The sequence below is a fragment of the Bufo gargarizans genome, chromosome 1, assembly GCF_014858855.1.
Source record: "Bufo gargarizans isolate SCDJY-AF-19 chromosome 1, ASM1485885v1, whole genome shotgun sequence".
Lineage (NCBI taxonomy): Eukaryota > Metazoa > Chordata > Amphibia > Anura > Bufonidae > Bufo > Bufo gargarizans.
The window spans coordinates 545,636,667-545,659,745 of record NC_058080.1 but is presented as its reverse complement, the minus strand read 5'-3'; the positions used below and the strand labels follow the sequence as shown (position 1 = coordinate 545,659,745).

Here is a 23,079-nt window from a genome sequence, read left to right as displayed (position 1 = left end):
GCTGGGCACGAACGGCGGCGGGCGGCATCTGCAAGCCATGAGCAACGCCCTGGGCACCTTAACAAGATGACTTACAGGTTAGATAAAACGTTTTTTTTAACTAAATGAGCCTGCAGATTTAGCTTATAAGACCACAATAGGAATCACAAGGGCTCCATGCACAGAACCATATTTTTAAAAGTGGGGGTCAGAAACTGGTGACAGAGTCCCTTTAATATTTAAATGGAATTTGAAATGATAGTATATGACATTGATAGAAAGTTGTCTACTTGAGTATCATAGACGTGGGTAGTATACCCAATATCTTCCTATAATCACTGCTGTAGGCAATCCCTGACCTAAAGCAGTGCACTGCTGAAGCCAATGATTGGCTACTGCAGTCACATGTTGTCACCACTGCAGCCAGGCTGCAGAGCCTGGGCAGGAGAGCTGAAGCGATGGTGCAGGGTCGACTAAGTAAGAAATAACTATTATTTCAGGCACACCCATCCCCCAAGTCTTTCTACAGAAGACCGATATAAGCTGTATAATCATTAAGGGTGGAAACGCATCAGGTCTCTTGAGATCAAGAATATTTTCTTAGAGGATAAGACCAGATTATATTATTTTAGTAGACACAACCAAAGCAACACTGGAGGGCACGCCTAGTATGCTTTATACAAGTATACTTACTGTATATTATAAAAAGTACACACGCAAAGAAACATCAGGCACCACATACACATTAAAAACACTTCAAAAACAATAAAAAGCATTTTTCAGCCATTTTAAGTGTTTTTAATTCATATTAATCAGGGTGCCGGCCTTTCTTTTCATGTGTGCTTTTGTATAATGCATCGGAACAAGAACAGTACTTGTCACCGATTATTCTTGCTAAACTAATTGGTTCTGCAAAATAAGATTTTATAGTAAATCCAACCTCTAGGTCAGGGATTTTATATTTTGGGATTATATGTCAGCAAGTAGAGGCGAGCACTTAGTGTATTCTTATGAACATTCCACTATTACAAAAGGACAACTATGTTATAAATGGTAAAACTGCCACTCAAAAAAAAAGACTTGTGTGGATACTAGTGGACAGTAAACAACTTTAGCAACCAAGGCCAAGGCAAATAAAATCATGAGACGCTTCAAAACACACAGATACAAATAAGAAAATTGTTTAATCTCTAAAGAAATCATTTGTCAGACTGTACACTGAATACTGTGTACAATTTTAGGTATCTATGTAGGGGCTATTCACAAGGCCAACTGCAAACGGCAGACCTGCCAGATACAGACACCAGCTATGTGGACCCCACATTGCGATGTGGTCCCATTGACATCACTTGGTCCACAATCTGCGCGTCCTATCTTTTGCGGTGCAGCCGCACAGACCCGGAGGCACACAGTCGTTTGAATAGCCCCTAAGTGACAGAGCTAATTACAAAGTCTGTGCGCGCAATGAAGTGAATATTCTACAGTCCCAGAGAAGACAAGAATTAGTTCCTGTGAAATGAATGAGACAGTTCTTACACATCTACAGAGCTATACAATTGAGATATTCCTGATTTTGTACTTGTGTACTACATACACCAGACCAGTGAAACGCATGTCTTTAGTATATGACGCCCAATGTGTGTAACGCAAAAGACAAAAGTAGCACGGAAAAAAAGGGCTGGTGCAAATCTACTATGACTGCAATGCAGAACCAAACAAACCTGTTGTTCAGGTAGACAGTGTGGTTTAGGGAGGCATCGTGATGTTGCCTTGTAGTGCCAGGCGGGCTCACACAATGTTGTCAAAATTTACATTAGGAACATTAAGTTTATATGCATAGTGAATAAAGCAGTAATTTAAATTTGCTATTTAAAATAATAAAAATATTACATGCTAATGCACTTTTTAGCTCCCGCAGGGTAGTGCTGAGACTTTGTGTGTACTGCATAGAAATGTAGAATACAGTATCTACAGAGGACCCTCAAATGAATAAAACTTCTCCGATATGTTACAGGCTGAAAGGCACAAATGCAGTTCCAGTCCATCAAATTCAAAGGGCAATGCACAAATTAATCTTTATTCATGCATGGTTTATAATTAACACACACTAAGCATACAAATGCAAACTGCATACCATTACCTCTCCTTTTTTTTTTTTTTTTAAGAGTACCTTTCACCACTCCTGACATGCCTGTTTTAATAGTTTCATGCATCCCCCACGTAATAATGTGGGAATTATGGAGCAACTATTCTCATCACTATGTTGTGTTGTTCCTTTATTATTCCTGCTAAAAGTAATAATTGAATTGCTATTAGCCTTCAATAAGGGTACTGAGGGGTGGTAACAAGTTTGGGGTGTGTACCTGCGCAGACTCATTCTATCCAATCAGTGCTGCCATGTTTGTGTGCGCAGGGACACCCCCCAACTGGTTACCACCCCTCTGTACACTTACTTACTGAAGGCTAATAGCAATTCATTCATAACTTCTAGTAAAAATAATAAAGGAATGGCACAACACAGAGCCATAAGACTAGATGCTCCAGAATTGTTATTACATAGGGAATGCATGAAGCTATTAAAGAAGACATGTCAGGAGTGGCGAAAGGTCCTCTTTAAAGTGGTTACTAACTAAAAAATGAACAGATGTCACACTAAAGGGCACTTTAGATATGTACTTTCACTTTTTCCCCAGTCTTGCTCAATTAATGCTTAAGATATTTGCCAAAACAAACCTAATTAATTCACTGAACTCTGTTTAAGCAGTGATCGAAAATACACCAATAATGAGCCAAATATGTAGAGGGGACCTTAAAGTGGTTTCCATCTTCATGGGCTTTTCAGGCAGATCTCCCCCATGTGGCTATACCTGTGTAGGGAAGCATACTTACCTGCTCCCCATTGCTATACTCAAGTCCCTGCATGATAGCATGAGGTCTGCTGCAGCCAGTCACTGGCCTGTCAACGGGTCACTGCTGCAGTCAGTGATCGGCTGAAGCGCCAGTCAAACCGGTTGTTGAAACAAGGGAACTGCAGTGCTGCAGCAATGGAACAAGTAAATATGCTTCCCTCTGCAGCTCCAGCTATGTCGGGGTTCTACATAAAGACCCCCAAAGATAGAAAACCTCTGGTTGGCAAACAAGACTCATGTACACGGCACAACAATGCGCCTAAAACTGTGCGGCAGCACAAAGAGTCTGTTGTGGTACCATGTTATGAGATTTGGTATTTGATCCACCATGGCTGTGCAGTTACCATTGGTATGGGCGCAGCGGGGTATTGGTGAGAGGAGTATCCGTTCTTTTCATTTTTTATTCCAATCTGAGCCCTTTCCTAAAAAGGATTCCCTGCTGGACAACCCATTTAACATAAAATCTGAAAGCGTGCTACAATGCTAATCATTTTCCATAACTGTCTGGTAAGTGGGGTCCTCAACCCCCCTTAAAGGGGTTGTCTGGTTTCCTATATTGATGACCTGTAATTACAGCTGCTTGCTGCTGCAATGCCAACAGCGAACAGGTAAGCAGTGAGAAGAACACCGCATTCATACGAGTGCTGTGGTCTCTTCAAACTTTTGATCAGAGGTGGTGCCGGGAGTTGGACCCCCGCCAATCTGATCTTGATGAACCTATCTTAAATAGAGGAAACTGGACAACCCTTTTAAGCCATCTGAAGGGAACATATCCAGATGACAAACTGGAGATGTGGTTGTTTGTGTGTAGAGACTTCAAGGGTATGGCCGCACATGGCGAGTTTGCTGTGGAATTGAATTTTGCTATGGACTTCATAGTATTTCTACCCACACATATCTTCCCGGAGTTGGGCTATAGATAGGACTTTACATAACAGCAGAGCCCTCCCCCTCTCCGGTTTTGACGATCCTTTCTAAACAGACTGTAACCCTGTACGTTAACTGCCCAGTCATAGCTATCATCCAGCCATGTCTTAGTTATTGCCACACATGGAGAGTTTGCTGTGGAATTGAATTTTGCTATGGATAAGGCTACATGCACACAAATGTTGTTTGTTTCCATTCCATTTTTTTTGCGGATAGGATGCGGACCCATTTATTTCAATGGGCCAGCAAAAAATACAGACAGCACACCGCGTGCTGTCTGCATCAGTATGTCCATTCTGTAACCCCGCAAAAAAAAAAACAGAACATGTCCTATTCTTGTCCGTTTTAGGCATTGTTACAATGGATCCGCAAAAAAAAAAAAAAAAAAAAAAACGGATGGCATACGGATGTCATTCGTTTTTGTTTTTTTTGTAATTTCCACAATTTGGTCGTGTGCATGTAGCCTAACAGTGCATAAATACAGCAAATGTCACCCTGTCCACAACATAAATTGACATGCTGCGGTGTTAAAATCTGCGCTGCATATCAAGTTATATATGGATTCTGGTGTGGATGAGACTTGTGAAAATCTTACCTCCTGTGCTGCTAGGGTAAACGCTGTGCATTTTCCACACATCTCTACTTTGGGGAATCCACAGCATCTACACTACTTGTGGCCGCACCCTTGTGGCCAACTTTCCCCTTCATTTCTTCCTAATTACATGTGCTCTGACTTTGCAATAGATGGGGAAAATATCAGACATTCGTAAGTTGCTGTGTACATAATCCCAGCCTTAGGCCAAATGCACAAGGCCATGTTCCGCGGCCGAGAGCGGTCCGTGGTATGCCGGGCTGGATTCCAGTTCAGAGCAGGAGCGCACGGCGTCATTGGTTGCTATGACGCCGTGCACTTCATGCCGCCGCTGCACTACAGTAATACACTCGTATAGTGTATTACTGTAGTGCAGCGGCGACATAGCAATAAATGACGCTGTGCGCTCCTGCTCTGAACAGGAATCCAGCCCGGCATACCACGGACCGCTCTCGACTGCGGAACACGGCCGTGTGCATTCGGCCTTAGGCACATGAAAGTGGATAGAATAAAAATACTAATTATCACCATGTAGCTCAAATAAAAAAAAAAAAGCTTGGGGTTGACTGTTCATAGACATAGTCAGGAATAGGTCACATACTGAAACAGTCTGGTATCCACATTCCTTTACACTTCAGGAGTTAGTATCAAAAACGCACCACACAGAGCTGGGATCATCTGTACAGTTTATTAGATATTACTTCAGTCAGGGTTTAAAATAAGAAAGAAAAGAGGTCATGCGTTCTGGTCCTGCACCTGCTAAAAAATACCAAAAGTAGGAGGAATGTGTTACTACATAAGTTAATACATAACAAGTCAAATCTTGCCAGGTTTAACCCCTCACTTCTGCTAAGGAAATCGGCAGAAAGAGAGTGCAACCTTTTAAGAGGAATTAAATAACGTGTATTCGCCAGGTCTGGAAAGTCGCAATTTGTGCTCTGTATGGCTAGAACCTTCAGGATGTTACCAAACGAGTGCAGAAGTGATGACCCGATTATCTCATTCGTATCTAGAAAACACAGCCACAGAGCCGAACACTATTCCCTGTTCTTTCCAGGTCCAGCTTGAAGAAATGCAACAGACAGAAAACGTTTCAGCACATAACGGTAGGAGAAGCTCCGGGCCTGATCCTCACTTTCACCCAGCTAGCTTTTTTATGTATGCTGCATGAGGCAGGTATGCCAGGAGCTCTCACAGGAGTACAGACTTTCCTCAGCGCCTCGTTTAAGTGCCTGTGGCAAAAAGCTTCCAACCTATAGATAATCCTCCGTGAATGACATTAACTACCATTGCACAAAAGGAGAAGAGTAAGGCTACAAACCCCACATTGTTTAATGGCGTTAAACTGAGACATTCAAACTTAAGGCACTGGTTGGTTTAACAGCAATTATTTGTCATTGGCATACATGCCTCTGGGGAGTTATGAAAAGAACCGTTTTCTGAAGGCACTAGGGAGGAGAGCACGTACCATTAATCCTTGCACCTCTGGTTCAGTCTGCCTGGTAATAGATCCGGTATCGTACCTTACATACATCAAAGCTGCTGGTACAATTTTATTTTCATGATCTGGAACCCCCCCCTCTGTGATAAATGGCCCAGATTTATGTGCGCATCCCAGTCTACATGATAAGAATAATGCTGGGAACTTGTCACTGAAGACGTTAGCAATAATGATCTAGACAGTGCAAGTACAAACAGCAGAGAGAACCCTGTGACTTCCTGTCTGTATCAGAGGGTTAAAAATTAAAAACTTGAGCCAAGAGCCGGGCCTCTTGTACGTCTGTTATATGCTGAATGCTAATATCAAATATGTGAATATAAAAAAAACAAGTTACATAGCTACAAGTAAGCAAAGATAGAAAAAGGGGGTAAGGCTTGTCCCTTTTCAGCTGAAGCCCAGTTGTCGAAATTTCATCCGGGTGGGATCAGCCTGAAGTTGGTCCAGGACCCTGTTTAGAGACAATGAAAAAACTAACAAAAATAAATAAATTAAAAAAAGAAATTACAGCAAGAACATGTAAAATCTCAGTTTCAGACCTAAGAGAAAGCTACCGCAGATAACACTGTAAAAGGTAGTACAAATACTTAGCCTGGGGCCCTTGAAATAGTGAGTAAATCGTCTTTAACTGCTCATCTGTTTGCTGCTAAGGTACAGCCTGTATTAGACTGGCCAATTGTCGACCAGGAACACTCGTTAGTGATGATCTGGCAGTCTAATGCTGCTGCCGATTACCCGTTCATCGGGCGATCGGAATCTTTCAGCATGCTTAAAAATCCTTGTTAACTGGCAGCAGATCATGCTGTCCAGTCACTACGTGCTGCCAGCAAACAGCATGGGGAGCGATGCCGTAATGACAATAGTCTGCAGAATCGGGCTGTGTAACATAGCCTGTATTGCTGAAATCTACCATCAGACCATTTGGCAAACCCCTGTTCCTCTATAAATATCAAAGGAGACTGAAGATATGTGTTCCATTTGTCATCCATAAACAATAGGTGCATCAATAGGACGAACAGCTTGAAACTGTCCTCTGTAGGTGTTCACATGGTACCCACATGAACCCATTCTAACTGCACATTTGGAAAACCTACAAATTAGGATATCGAAGAACTTCAGTGGTCCAGTTTTTTCCCTTAACCACTTCACATCCGGAACATTTGCCTCCTTCCTGACCAGAACCACAGAAATATAGTGGCAAATCTGGGGGAGCTGCTCAACCCCTAACACTGTAGCGTGTTTTTCATTGGGGGAGCAGCCCCACCGCATGTGGACCGCAGCAAACGACTATCCCCAGCAAAAAATATTTTGCATACGGTGGAGGATGTCGGCGCGGTCCACATGCACCACAAAGGCATCCTACACAAAACGGAGCATTGTGCGGATGAAAATATAATCATATAAATCACAGAAGAAATGCACCAAACGGATATGCCACTGACTATACTGGCTAGTCATAAATGCAGATATTAAAAGCTGAGACTTTTGCCAATATATTCCTGTCAGGAAGATATCGGAGCCCCAAGCACCACGTCACGGTTCTCAGCATGGCAAGGGGTCCTACCACTACGCTACCTATGGTGTGAACAAGGTCTGAGGGTGATGTAATCCAGCTCACAGCCAGGCTTCCACACAACCGCCTAGTAGGACAACTAGTGCAATGTGAACAAAGCCAGACTGTAAGCCACACCCATATCAGACTATGTAATGGTCTTTTGTGTAGGATGCCTTTGTGGTGCATGTGGACCGCGCCGACATCCTCCACCGTATGCAAAATATTTTTTGCTGGGGATAGTCGTTTGCTGCGGTCCACATGCGGTGGGGCTGCTCCCCCAATGAAAAACACGCTACAGTGTTAGGGGTTGAGCAGCTCCCCCAGATTTGCCACTATATTTCTGTGTTTTTGTCTTGTTTTATATGTAGTGTATGTGCCTTCACCTGGCATTCAAACACTCTTTGCACCTGGTAGCCTCCATTACATAGTCTGATATGGGTGTGGCTTACAGTCTGGCTTTGTTCACATTGCACTAGTTGTCCTACTAGGCGGTTGTGTGGAAGCCTGGCTGTGAGCTGGATTACATCACCCTCAGACCTTGTTCACACCATAGGTAGCGTAGTGGTAGGACCCCTTGCCATGCTGAGAACCGTGACGTGGTGCTTGGGGCTCCGATATCTTCCTGACAGGAATATATTGGCAAAAGTCTCAGCTTTTAATATCTGCATTTATGACTAGCCAGTATAGTCAGTGGCATATCCGTGTGGTGCATTTTTTCTGTGATTTATGATTATATTTTCATCCGCACAATGCTCCGTTTTGTGTAGGATGCCTTTGTGGTGCATGTGGACCGCGCCGACATCCTCCACCGTATGCAAAATATTTTTTGCTGGGGATAGTCGTTTGCTGCGGTCCACATGCGGTGGGGCTGCTCCCCCAATGAAAAACACGCTACAGTGTTAGGGGTTGAGCAGCTCCCCCAGATTTGCCACTATATTTCTGTGTTTTTGTCTTGTTTTATATGTAGTGTATGTGCCTTCACCTGGCATTCAAACACTCTTTGCACCTGGTAGCCTCCATTACATAGTCTGATATGGGTGTGGCTTACAGTCTGGCTTTGTTCACATTGCACTAGTTGTCCTACTAGGCGGTTGTGTGGAAGCCTGGCTGTGAGCTGGATTACATCACCCTCAGACCTTGTTCACACCATAGGTAGCGTAGTGGTAGGACCCCTTGCCATGCTGAGAACCGTGACGTGGTGCTTGGGGCTCCGATATCTTCCTGACAGGAATATATTGGCAAAAGTCTCAGCTTTTAATATCTGCATTTATGACTAGCCAGTATAGTCAGTGGCATATCCGTGTGGTGCATTTTTTCTGTGATTTATCCTTCCTGACCAGGCCTAATTTAGCAAATCTGACATATCTCACTTTATGTGGTAATAACTTTGGAGTGCCTTTACTTATCCAAGTCATTCACAGATTGGTTTCTTGTGACACATTGTACTTCATGATAGTTAAAATTTGAGTCAATATATTTCACCTTTATTTATGAAAAAATCCCAAATTTACCAAAAATCTTGAAAAGTTCGCAATTTTCTAAATTCCAATTTCTTTGCTTTGAAAACAGAAAGATACCTCCTCATAAAATATTTATTACGTAACATTCCCCAAATTTCTACTTTATGTTGACATCATTTTGGAAATGTTTTTTTTTTTTTTAGGAAGTTAGAAGGACTAGAAGTTTAGAAGCAATTCTTGAAATTCTAAGAAAATTGCCAAAACCCACGGATGCGGCAATACCAAAATATGTCTATTTAATTAAATTATTTATATTTTTATTCTTTTTTTTTAATTCCTTACATGGGGAATTTTTTATTTTTTTTTACATGTGACCGCCGGGTCGGAACAGGGAGCGCATAGCGCTTCCTGCTCTGCATACGTGCAGCTGCAGTTTCTGAATGAACGTTCAGGAACGTCCATTCAGAAATATCGAACCACCTCCCGGACGTTTTTAGTCTATGGGTGGACGGGAGGTCCAGTGTTGTGCCCGCCCCGCTCCTCTTGATTGATGCCACTGTTCCCTGCATCGTTGGCGCAGTGAGGAAGCCGGCACCAGGATCGCATCATTCACTCACTGCGCCTGCGCCGAAGACAGAAGTGAACGGCGCAGGCGCGGGATTTCGCCAACGATGCAGGGAACAGTGGCATCAATCAAGAGGAGCTGGGCGGGCACAACACTGGACCTGGGCAGAATATAGCGTGAGTGGACGGAGCCTCTAGGTGCTGATTTTACGCCCACATAGCACCTAGAGGCTCATTAGCATAAAAACGGCTGCAGGGACTAAAGTTAGAAACATACTGTTATGTAGTGCTGACATTGGCGCATCGCTAATGTCAGTCAGCTACATAACAGTATTTCTGGTGATAGAAACCCTTTTTATAAACAGCTCCATCATTTTGAGTCAAATGCATTAGAATTTGAAGATGCAGAGACTTTGTAGCACAATACCCATGACGGTAAAGGTCACGGGTATGAAAATAACTATGAAAAAACTGCATTAAAGTTTTGAAGCAGTTGACGTTGTTGCCCTACTCTGTGTACAGCCTCAACCTGCCCATGATTTGAGAACATCCCACAGAACAAATACCTGTGGTACGTCCTGATGCACTGACACTAATTATATCACCTGCTCAATACGAAGGAAACCCTGAAAACATGACCGGCAGGTGGGCCCTGAGGACTGGAGATGAGGAACACTGCTTTAGAGGAAAAGTCTCACCGTCTGGAATCAGATTCCTGACTCATCCAGGACAGCTGTGTGCTCTTACCAGACTAAGCTAACTTCCGCAGCATAAACAGCTGTCTGCAGGGCATTTCAGGTTTAAAATCTGCAGCCGGGGCAAGGGGCAGATAAACAGACCTGTTATGTCTATATTCACCTACCAGGATTTCAGAGCAAACCACTTATTTGGCTTCAGAGAGCAGTAGGATGTACAGCTGGGTACACAGTCAGCACTGTGGCTTCAGGTCTGTGTGGATTACTAATCATTACACCACGGCTCAAGGAATGCACATACTTCAGATACTCTGCTTAATCCTTGCAAGCCTCTGAGACTACATGAGAAGACTGATCCAGGTCCTTAGAATGGTTAAGTCAAGATTTGGGTTAAATTTCTGTTACACATGGCTGGAAGACAACCCATCTTCATCAGCTTGAAGGGGTTGTGCCAAGTTTACAAATTATCCCCTGAAGGCTAGAGGGGGAGGGCAACTGCTAGGACTCCCACCAATCACAAAAACAGGGGTCCCATTCCTCTATTCTGATGCGCTGTAATTTCATCAACATTTCAGTTTTTGTGTTCTGTTCTAGGAGCAGAGAAACAAAACTAAAAGTGCTGGATCTGTCTTATAATGGGCAACAGAAGATGGACCCCCCCACTGACTAATACCGGTGTTCTGTATGTACCAACATATTCCACAGCACTTTGTAGACATGATCATCACTCAATGTCCCCAATGGAGCTCACAATCTGTGGAGTGTGGGAGGAAACCCACGCAAACACGGGAAGAACATACAAACTCCATGCAGATGTTCTACTTGGTTGCATTCTAACCTAGGACCACAGCGTTGAAAGGCATCCGTGCCAAGCACCGGCCTTCCATCATAGCGTCTGTCATTTTACCTGCAAAAACAGGGCTGCATGCTGTGCTCTTTTCTGCCAGATATTATGGAACATTAAAGGGAGTGTCCAACTTTTTACTACTTACTAAGTGAGGGCCTATCCTCAGGATATCCACATAATCCACTCAGTCGTATTAGTCTTGTTTAAAAGGTTATTCGTGAGGTATAAATAATACTCACTCTTTTGAAGCTTTGCTTGCATTTTTTGAGTCCTTTTATTTTTCATATAAATAAATCGCTATAATGCATAGTAATCCTGAGAGCGCTGAACTGATTGCTACCCCATGCAGCGCGATATTTCAGGGGTCACGCCCCCCCTAATCATGGATAGGCCATCATTAGCTGATCATCTGGATTCGGACATCCCGCCGGTCAGCAGTAGCACAAGTGCCGGTCTTGCACAACTCTGTCTACTCTGTAGTGGGCAGCAAGCTAAGTCCACTGCAATGTATACTAAGCTGTCTGCTTCCGGTACTGGAGCAATTCCGGAGGATGGGCATTCACATAATAAAAAGTGGACAACCCCCTTTAAGTGAGACTAATCCACACATACGCTTTGGAAACATAGGTGGAAGTCTACCTGGGTCATTGATCCTGTAATTCTGCTTAGCTGATGCAGAACCATTATAGAAATCTTCTACTGAATGCAAAGCTTTCACTTTTAGTGAGAAAATGGTAAAAACTACCAGAAGAAATGACTGTGTATTACATGAAACACGACTGAGGTGGGTGTGTACGGTTATATCCTCAGCACCATAAATATCACGGCTTAGCTTTGCTGTTTTATAGTTGTGTGTAGTCTGTTTTACAAGACTAATGTAAATTTCCCGTGTCAGCTCACATTCAATGAGATCTCAGCCTCCACTGAAACAAAGCGACATCTTTTATAATTACAGTCAAGGATGTAGGAGTCTGGTATGCACGTCTCTTGAGGTTCTGCCCTCCAAGTAGTCAGCTCCCCCTGGTGGCATGGGACCATAGCACAGTGCAGCAGACAGCCACACAATTGCTGCAACATGGCAAAACTAAATGCAAATTCATGTTTTTAACGCAGGTTTTCCATGAATGTGGTAAAAAAAAATCATGTGGTTTAGCTCAGGTGCCGAAGGGATCATGTTTCATTTTCCCAGTACTTAATACAACATAAATGCTCAACTTTCACTTGGGGGCTAGGCAACAAGACAAATGTTTCTCTTAGCTTTCATACATGAGACCCATGGTGATCTCCATCATACCAAAATATGTTGTTATTCCACGGAAACAAATTAAAAAACCCACCAGCAGAACAGTCACATAACATATCCGTGTGCCTAATAATCGTGCTGAAGGCTAGTAACAGGAGGGTCTGGCCCCTATTACTGCTTAAATGGGTATTCCCATCTTAAAAAGTGATGCTACCACTTTATGATCAGACCCCCAGAATCCTAAGAATGAATAGGGCGCAGTGCTGCTGTAGCGCTGCACTGTTTATACCGGTACAGCAGCCCCTGGCAATCACTAGGCAGGGAACTGCACCACTTTATATGATGGTAGTAGCTCTTTAATGGCAAAGGACATAGAAGGGCTTGTATTTGGCTGCAGATGTCTACAGGAAGAGATCTCTTAATGGTGGAAAAAAAAACACAGGGAGGGAAAGTGAAGGCTGCTGGAGGACAATCTGGGACTTGTACGTCCATTTATCCAGGCCAAGGTTCTACTTCCATATAAATCCTATTTATAACTCTGTTTTCATATACTAAATTTAGGGCCACGGGAACTGTCAAGTGATGGGCTGCAGACAGGATTTACAAAACTAGAAAAACTACAGGATTTTCCAAGTACAGAAGGAAAAAATCTACAGCGCATAAAAACATGGAGAAATCTTCAAGGATAAAGTAATATCTAGCATGCATTTTATCTGTTCAAATATAGTGAAACGGTAAAAAAAGGTCAAATTTCCCAATCACATTATTTCCAAAGCCACGTTTAGTTTTTCTGAATATTTTACAGCAGTAGCCTGATCATATGTTGGAGCACAAAAACCACATCATGCTCTATCCCTGACATCTGGGTAATGTTATTTTCACAGTGGAGAAGAAGAAAAAAATAAAAATAAAATCAGGAAAACCATAAACTGCTAAACCAGGAAAAACTTGCAACTGCATGGTTTTGTGCTGTACCATTTGGAGACAAAGGCCAGATTACCAGAGTCAGCTCAGTCTCTGTGCATTTTGTCAGAAGATTGACCACAAAGGTTAAAAGAAAACAAAACCACCACACATTTCTGCTGGGAGTCACTCATTAAGGTCCTGGTAAGTGGTCACAGGTATCTGGAGCCATGCTGACTGCATTGCTTCTCACAGCTGCTGGAGGGTGCGTGGGAGAGGATTCATAGAGAGAAGACGACGATCGAGGTCGTCCCACAGATGCTCAATTGGGTTTCAATCTGGAGATTTAGGGGCAAGGGTAGTACTTGGAAGTTTTGGTCATGCACTCCCAAGTAATATCGGACATTTCAACCGGTGTGATATGTCACATTGTCTTGCTAGAAGATCCAATCCACCCCAGGCAAGATGATCAGCATGTATAGGGTGTACATAATCTGCAAGGATGGATTCATACCCAAATTGGGTGAGAGTGCCTTCCACATAGATGAGTGAGCCCAGAGAATGCCAGGAAAACATTCCCCCGATCATAACGTTGCCACCACAAGCTTGTGTTTTTCCAGTAAGGGTGGCAGTGTGTTCTCTGTTTCTCATTTGATAAACCAACGTCCATTCGTTCAATAAAGCAGAAAATGTGACTCATTGGAGAAGGCAATCATTTGCAGAGGTCCAATTCCGATACTGCAGCAAAAAAATTTAAGTCTTTTCTGCAGATGCAACTTTGTTGTTGGTGCTCTGCAGTTTCCACGTTGCTTAGTCACAATGGTACCATTAGTCCACTCACTGTACACCTTCACCACAGCAGCACGCAAATTGTTCACAAAATGCAGTTTCAGAAATACCGCCACCCTCATCATTCATTTTTGTAACCCTGATAAATCACCCTTTTTACCCATGACCGCAATGATGGATATGTGTGCAGATAGCCTATTCCACACATTGTATACCCACCATGCCAGCTCACAACACAGGACTTCCTTCATGAGCTACGTGCTGCTGACATTGAAAGTAGGAAGAGGTCATAATAATGGGACTCAACTGTGTATAGCCAGCGTATAAACCAAGTGTAGGGCTTGATCGGAATGTGCACAGAATCTTAAGAAGGGTAGTGAACAATGCAGCAAATTGCTAATTTGGAGAATCATAGGTGACATCATGCACACTTAGGAGCTGAAAGGGCTGTGCTTTGGTAACTACTGAAGTCCTTTGGATAGACAGATGTCTACCATATGTGCAATCTTCAGATGAGATAAACCTCACATGACCCCAGGTCAGAGTCACTGTTAGCAGATGCTTGCCTTCTCAACGAGTAGCATTTTTCGCTGTCACAGATCTTGGAGATCAATGCATAATTAGGGGTGGTACAATTCTGGAGATGTAGATTGGGATGGCATCAGTTATTTGTACGTAATGTTCACGTTCACAAATCTAGGTCATAGGAACTTACATGCTGTAAGCCTCAAGGAGTGGACCCTATCATACAAGACGTTTCTAGAACTCAAAGAAGTACTATTGGCTGTTCATCCACAAAAGGTGTCCAGATGTTCATGTTTTTTGGAATTTGTTCATGTAATGGCCTTTGTACAAAGAACAGAGTTGCTCTTCAAAACATCCAACTAATTCTCATTACAGACATCACAATGCACATAGAAAATATGACTGTTTAATCTGCAGGTGATTTGTCAGTGTCTTGTGTGTTTGTGAGTGGTGTCTGAACCAAGCATCACACACGTTGAAAATGAAAACCGTGGTGCCAAATCCTAGAACGAAACGTCCAATGTCACACAGATGCGATTCACATGCTAAACTATACAAGGGTATGGTACTGTTGAAATGAGTAAAATTCTGCTCAACAGTTTCCTTCATACGCTGTTCTAGGGATCAGAGCTATTTGATGCTGAACTTTGAACCTCCGGCTCCTTCTGCCAAGCTTCATTTAAGGGGAACCTGTTATGTTCCTTATGATGTCCTCTCTGTAGTGATAGGCAAAATTATTTCAGTGGTGTGTCAGTTCTAAATTAAAATGAAGTTGTTTTCGGGTACTTAAAGGGGTATTATCATCTTAATGATCACTGTTAAATCTGTTAATGATTTAACAGTGATCATTTTTCTAAATTTAAATTTCTATATTTAATTAACAAATCCCCACCCCTTATAAAAAAAATAAACCTATACTTACCTGACTGTTGTCTTCCGTCTCCCCTGGTTACGGCCACCGCTCTTCTCAGGAATCGCGGTGGCCGCACGTGCGCAGACGTCTTCTTTTCCTCTCCCGGCCGGCCGCGCGCTGTACTGAACGCGCACGCCGAGTCCGCGCATGCACCCTAGTGACTTCTTCCTGGCAAGTATACTATACTAGCCAGGAAGAAGTCACCAGGGCGCATGCGCGGACTCGGCGTAAGTACAGCGCGCGGCGCGGCCGGGAGAAGACATCAATGAAGATGGAGCCCGCCCCCCTGCCGAAACCAGGAAGTGGACGGCGCGCCGGGAGCAGGTAAGTATAAACCTGCGTCTTGAGAAAACCCCTTTAAATCAGCAATCCACAATACTCCTTTCACTTCTATGGTAGTTGCAAGAACAGCTGGACAAGTGTGCATACTGGGAGCTGTAGTTTTACAGATGAAGTGCCGAACGTTGCCGACCCCTGATTTACATGTTAAAGGGATTTTGTCACCTCCCCTAACCCAAAAAACGATTTTAAAGCAGCCATGAAGCACAGCTTACCTTGATTAGGCTGTGCTCTTTTATCTTGTAATCCGTCCAGCAGTTTCTGCAAAAAACTCGCTGCTGACTGAGGGAAGTGCGAGCATCGGACGTCACTGGGCTCGGCGCATGCCCAGTGACGAGGATGAAGCTCCTGCCCTCAGTCTCCTGCTGATCGCACAGGCGCAGCCCTCAGTGGGTACTGCGCCTGTGCGAGAGTTCGTTCGGCGTGAGGGAGGGGGAGGAGAGGGAGGAGAGGCTGTGGCAGGCTGGGGGCGGTTAGACAGTGCAAGGAAGGCGGGCTGGGCACTGTAAGAGGGGCGGTACTGGGCTCTCTAAGAGGAACAAAACGCCCCTCTGGGCACATTCAGGACTCATTTGCATATCAATAAAAGTCGTTTTTTGCAGAAACTGCTGGACGGATTACAAGATAAAAGAGCACAGCCTAATCAAGGTAAGCTGTGCTTCATGGCTGCTTTAAAATCGTTTTTTGGGTTAGGGGAGGTGACAGAATCCCTTTAAGCTTTGCAGTACACAGCCAGCAAGGAATCCAGAGATATGTGGGCTTCCCCTGCCCTCCTTGTGCATAGGAAAACCTGTAAACCAAGCAGGGGAGTGACATCACTGTGATGCATCTCCAAATATCGTGGAGGCGCCCTCTGCTGCGCTTCCGGTGTCTGCACACCACATTCCTTTTTGTAGGCGCATGCGCCTACGTGAGATTTTGAGATGCATCACTGACGTGAGGGGAGAGGGGAGGAAGCCTTGGGAGATTAGGTGAGGAGCAGACATTGGGGAAGAGAGGCGGGCTTGGGCAATTCTAAAAGCAAAGCCTTGAATAAAAGTTATTTTCCTGGACAATCTATGAACACCCAAATGACATACGGGTATGTTTGGAATTCTTTTACCACATCCTGATGGCCACAGCTGATCGTTTTATAAGTGAAAAGTCCTTAACAGACTCCCTTTAAATATCTGCTTTTTTTATACACGAGAAAGGTGTTACCAGTGATAGCATTCTCTATGTAGTTGTGTATGCATAGATAGCTGTCAGTCACTGATAACACCTCCTCTGAGTAGAGTTATCAGTGATTGATAGCATTCTCTGTGTAAGGTCTCATGCACACGACTGTTTTGGTCTTAATCCAAGCCGCAGTTTTTGCGGCTTGGATGTGGACCCATTCACTTCAATGGGGCCTCAAAAGATGCCATATTTGGCCGCAAAAGATGTCATATTTGGTATTGCCGTGTCCGTAACAAACCTGCTCTATAAAAATACCACATGATCTAACCTGTCAGATATCAACTTGCAGGATAACAGGCCGAACTGGATGGAAAACATTTTAGGGTGTTTTCTATAATGTAAGCCTCACAAAGTGACTTCAGACCTGAAAAAGTGGATTTTAGAAATTTTCTGAAAAATTTCAAGATTTGCTTCTAAACTTCTAAGCCTTCTAACGTCTCAAAAAAAAAGAAAACGTAATTTACAAAATGATCCAAACATGAAGTAGACATATGGGAAATGTAAAGTAATAACTATTTTTGGAGGTATTACGGTCTATTATAAAAGTAGAGAAATTGAAATTTGCTAATATTTCCAAATTTTTAGTAAATTTTTTAATAAATAAAAATGAAATTTTTTTTACTCAATTTTACCACTGTCACAATATGTGACAAGAAAACAATCTCAGAATGGCCTGGATAAGTAAAAGCGTTTTAAAGTTATTACCACATAAACCGACATGTCGATTTGCTAAAAATGGCCTGGTCCTGAAGGTAAAAACTAGCTTGGTCTTACAGGGGTTAATGGTACACACTCAGATTGGGTCACTGTCGATAGTGGGGTACCACAGGGGTCAGTATTGGACCCTATTGTCTAATATATTTATTAATGATCTTGTAGAAGGCTTGCACAGTAAAATATAAATTTTTGCAGATGACACCAAAAAGTAATTGACACGGAAGAGGACAGTATACTACTACAGAGCGATCTGGATAAATTGGAGGCTTGTGCAGAGAAGTGGCAGATGAGGTTTAACACTGACAAATGTAAGGTTATGTACATAGGAAGGAATAATGCAAATCACCCGTACATACTAAATAGTAAAACACTGGGTAACACTGACATGGAAAAGGACCTAGGATTTTAGTGAACAGCAAACTAAGCAGTAAAAACCAGTGTCAGGCAGCTGCTGCCAAGGCCAATAAGATAAGGGGTTGCATCAAAGGGGGCATACAGTTGCAAGAAAAAGTATGTGAACCCTTTGGAATGATATGGACTTCTGCACAAATTGGTCATAAAATGTGATCTGATCTTCATCTAAGTCACAACAATAGACAATCACAGTCTGCTTAAACTAATAGCACACAAAAATTTAATGTTACCATGTTTTTATTGAACACACCATGTAAACATTCACAGTGCAGGTGGAAAAAGTATGTGAACCCCTAGACTAATGACATCCCCAAGAGCTAATTGGAGTGAGGTGTCAGCCAACTGGAGTCCAATCAATGAGATGAGATTGGAGGGGTTGGTTACAGCTGCCCTGCCCTATAAAAAACACACACCAGTTCTGGGTTTGCTTTTCACAAGAAGCATTGCCTGATGTGAATGATGCCTCACACAAAAGAGCCCTCAGAAGACCTACGATTAAGAATTGTTGACTTGCATAAAGCTGGAAAGGGTTATAAAAGTATCTCCATCAGTCCACGGTAAGACAAATTGTCTATAAATGGAGAATGTTCAGCACTGCTGCTACTCTCCCTAGGAGTGGCCGTCCTGTAAAGATGACTGCAAGAGCACAGCGCAGACTGCTCAATGAGGTGAAGAAGAATCCTCGAGTGTCAGCTAAAGACTTACAAAAGTCTCTGGCATATGCTAACATCCCTGTTAGCGAATCTACGATACGTAAAACACTAAATAAGAATGGATTTCATGGGAGGATACGACAGAGGAAGCCACTGTTCAAAAAAAAAAAACATTGCTGCACGTTTACAGTTTGCACAAGAGCACCTGGATGTTCCACAGCAGTACTGGCAAAATATTCTGTGGACAGATGAAACCAAAGTTGAGTTGTTTGGAAGAAACACAACACTATGTGTGGAGAAAAAGAGGCACAGCACACCAACATCAAAACCTCATCCCAACTATGAAGTATGGTGGTGGGATCATCATGGTTTGGGGCTGCTTTGCTGCGGATTGCCATCACAGAAGGAAAAATGAATTCCCAAGTTTATCAAGACATTTTGCAGGAGAACTTAAGGCCATCTGTCCACCAGCTGAAACTCAACAGAAGATGGGTGTTGCAACAGTATAATGACCCAAAGCATAGAAATAAATCAACAACAGAATGGCTTACACAGAAGAAAATACACCTTCTGGAGTGGCCCAGTCAGAGTGCTGACCTCAACCCGATTAAGATGCTGTGGCAGGACCTCAAGAAAGCAATTCACACCAGACATCCCAAGAATATTGCTGAATTGAAACAGTTCTGTAAAGAGGAATGGTCAAGAATTACTCCTGACCGTTGTGCACAGTCTGACCTGCAACTACAGGAAACGTTTGGTTGAAGTTATTGCTGCCTAAAGAGGTTCAACCAGTTATTAAATCCAAGGGTTCACATACTTTTTCCACCTGCACTGTGAATGTTTTCATGGTGTGTTCAATAAAAACATGGTACAATTTAATTCTTTGTGTATTATTAGTTTAAGCAGACTGTGATTGTCTATTGTTGTGACTTAGATGAAGATCAGATCACATTTTATGACCAATTTGTGCAGAAATCCATATCATTCCAAAGGGTTCACAAACTTTTTCTTGCAACTGTAGATGCCCGTGATAAGAACATAGTCCTACCACTTTACAAATCACTAGTCAGACCACACATGGAGTACTGTGTAGAGTTCTGGGCTCCTGTGAACAAGGCAGACATAGCGGAGCTGGAGAGGGTTCAGAGGAGGGCAACTAAAGTAATAACTGGAATGGGGGGACTAGAGTACCTGAAAGATTATTAAAATTAGGGTTATTCACTTTAGAAAAAAGACGACTGAGGGGAGATCTAATAACTATACTGAGCAAATATATAAAACGCAACACTTTCGGTTTTGCTCCGATTTTGCTTGTACTGAACTCAAAGATCTGAAACTTTTTCTACATACACAAAAGACCCATTACTCTCAAATATTGTTCACAAATCTGTCTAAATCTGTGTTAGTGAGCACTTCTTTGCCGAGATAATCAATCTCACCTCACAGGATTGGCATATCAAGGTGCTGATTAGACAGCATGAATATTGCACAGGTGTGCCTTGTACTGCCCACAATAAAAGTCCACTCTGAAATGTGCAGTTTGATCACACAGCACAATGCCACAGATGTTGCAACGTTTGAGAGAGCGTGCAATTGACATGCTGACTGCAGGAATGTCTACCAGAGCTGTTGCCCGTGCAATGAATGCTCATTTCTCTACAGGCCTCATAACCGCAGACCACGTGTAACCACACCAGCCCAGGACCTCTACATCCAGCATGTTCACCTTCATGATCGTCTGAGACCAGCCACGCGAACAGCTGCAGCAACAATCGGCTTGCATAACCAAAGAATTTCTGCACACACCGTCAGAAACCGTCTCAGGGAAGCTCATCTGCATGCTCGTCGTCCTCATCGGGGTCTGTACTTGACTGCAGTTCATTGTCGTAACAGACTTGAGTGGGTAAATGCTCACATTTGATGGCGTCTGGCATGTTGGAGGTGTTCTGTTTACGGATGAGTCCCGATTTTCACTGTTTAGGGTAGATGGCAGACAGAGTGTGTGGCGTCATGTGGGTGAGCGGTTTGCCGACGTCAATGTTGCGAATGGAGTGGCCCATGGTGGCGGTGGGGTTATGGTATGGCCAACAAACACAGGTGCATTTTATTGAAGGCATTTTGAATGCACAGACCGTGATGAGATCCTGAGGCCCATTGTTCCACGATCATCACCTCATGTTGCAGCATGATAATGCACGGCCCCATATTGCAAGGATCTGTACACAATTCCTGGAAGCTGAAAACATCCCAGTTCTTGCATGGCCAGCATACTCACCGGACATGTCACCCATTGAGCATGTTTGGGATGCTCTGGATCGACGTATACGACAGCGTGTTCCAGTTCCTGACAATATTCTGCAACTTCGCACAGCTATTGAAGAGGAGTGGACCAACATTCCCCAGGCCACAATCAACAACCTGATCAGCTCTATGCGATGGAGATGTGTTGCAGTGCGTGAGGCAAATGGTGGCCACACCAGATACTGACCCCCACCAATAAGGCAAAACTGTGCACATTTCAGAGTGGACTTCTATTGTGGGCAGTCTAAGGCACACCTGTGCAATATTCATGCTGTCTAATCAGCGACTTGATATGCCACACCTGTGAGGTGGGATGGATTATCTCAGCAAAGGAGAGGTGCTCACTAACACAGATTTAGACAGATTTGTGAACAATATTTGAGAGTAATTTTGTGTATGTAGAAAAGGTTCCAGATCTTTGAGTTCAGCTCATGCAAAATGGGAGCAAAACCAAAAGTGTTGCGTTTGTATTTTTGCTCAGTGTATGTATAAATATATCACGGGTCAGTCAGTGGTGTATCTTGTTTTGTGCTGCCCTAGGCGAGACTAAACTCGGCACCCCCCGAATATAAATTTGACCCCCCCTTCCTGTCAAGGCCAAACCCCTTTCTCTCTAAACCCCACCCCTTCCTATGTGCCATCCACGGGTCCCCCTCCCCTAAACAGTGCCATCCACAGATCCCCCTCCCCTAAACAGTGCCATCCACAGAGTCAGAGAACGCTGGACTCATCTAAGGTCAATTTACATATCTATCAAATCGTTTTTTTGACACAATAAAAGCACACAGAGCTATGGGGACTGGATATTGCGGATGTGCTAGTGGCGATCTAGCAGCCCATGTCCTCAGCTCAATACCTAAAATCCAGGTGACAGGTTCCCTTTAAGTTCGGAAAAAGCAGAGATATAAATGTATAAATTAAAAGTTTTACTAAATCTTTTTCCATATAACTATATATCAATCTGCTCAGCATCACCTGCTCACTTGCAGTCTGCAGGGAGCACTGCATTTGGTAGTGACAGCTCCCTAAGCTCAGTGGGAGTCAGTCCTATGAATATACTAGTTTTGGACAGTTAAATTACTCGATTCTAAAAATACAATATAAATATGCATTAAAGACTAGCAAAGACCAGTGGTGATGTGAAAAGATACAGCGGATCTTTTAATCTGAAGGTATGATTCATCAATATGAGGGCTGAGTGCTCCAGCTGACTGGACTAGAATTACAAGGGGTGGAGCGACAGATGTGGTCTTGTGATCTACATATGGGGAGGTTGGGGGTAGCTGGTTATTTTGGTCAAGGAATGTGGGCTCTAGAAACAAGATTACTGAGGAGAATATAATCTAAACAATGAAAATGTAAAATCCAGTCTGTGAAACAGGGAGTTTTACTCTCTCTCTCTCCTAGAAAAGCTTTACCACCAATGGGCTGACCAGACCTGATATGACTGGGGAATGAAAACCAGACATCTCACCCGGACTAGGAGGTCTGTCCCGAGAGGAGAGGCTGGGAATGTTAAGGCTGCCCCAGATCCAATGAGCTGGCCGAATACTGTGCATACACAACCGCCATGAAGAGCGTCTTACCTTAAAGGAGCAGCTCACTCATCTCCGGGAGGTTTCATCCTCATCTGAGCCTGCATCTGTGCAATCATCTGCTGCATTCTCCGTAACTGGAAAATAATCAAAACACAAGGGGGAGCTAGTGAGCAATATTGAAAAAAAAAAAAAAAAAACTTGAGGATTCATGTATTCATGAAATGTGCATTCATTAATCCAACAGTGGCAATGAATGTATTCACTGTTATGGGTAATGGAATTATTAGACATTATAAAATGAGCTTTAGAATGGGACATTGTGCAAAAAAAAAAAAAAATATATATATATATATATATATATATATATATATATATATGTTCAAAGTGGTTTAGCTACTAAGGGGTCACACTTTTAAAGAAAACATGAACAGTCTATACTGTCTTAATATTCCTGCACTTGACATTTATTTTTATCACAGTCTGGCCGCCAGTTCCCTTGT

The 23,079-nt window shown here is 43.1% G+C and overlaps 1 protein-coding gene across 4 annotated transcripts in view; it reads right to left on the bottom strand.

Moving 5' to 3' along the window:
• Positions 1-5,076: 5,076 nt before the first annotated feature.
• The window catches only part of LOC122924465 (septin-2A), an 85,715-nt gene continuing 67,712 nt past the window's right edge, over positions 5,077-23,079 (bottom strand). For 3 of the 4 annotated variants that reach the window (XM_044275561.1, XM_044275564.1, XM_044275563.1), the window contains 2 exons: positions 22,628-22,713; positions 5,077-6,356 (listed from right to left, as the gene is read on the bottom strand). In XM_044275561.1, coding sequence (XP_044131496.1) covers positions 22,642-22,713 — 72 coding nt within the window. In that variant the 3' untranslated portion in view covers positions 5,077-6,356; positions 22,628-22,641. Of the gene's footprint in view, positions 6,379-22,627; positions 22,714-23,079 lie in introns of all 4 variants that reach the window. The other variant, XM_044275562.1, reaches the window with a different exon arrangement.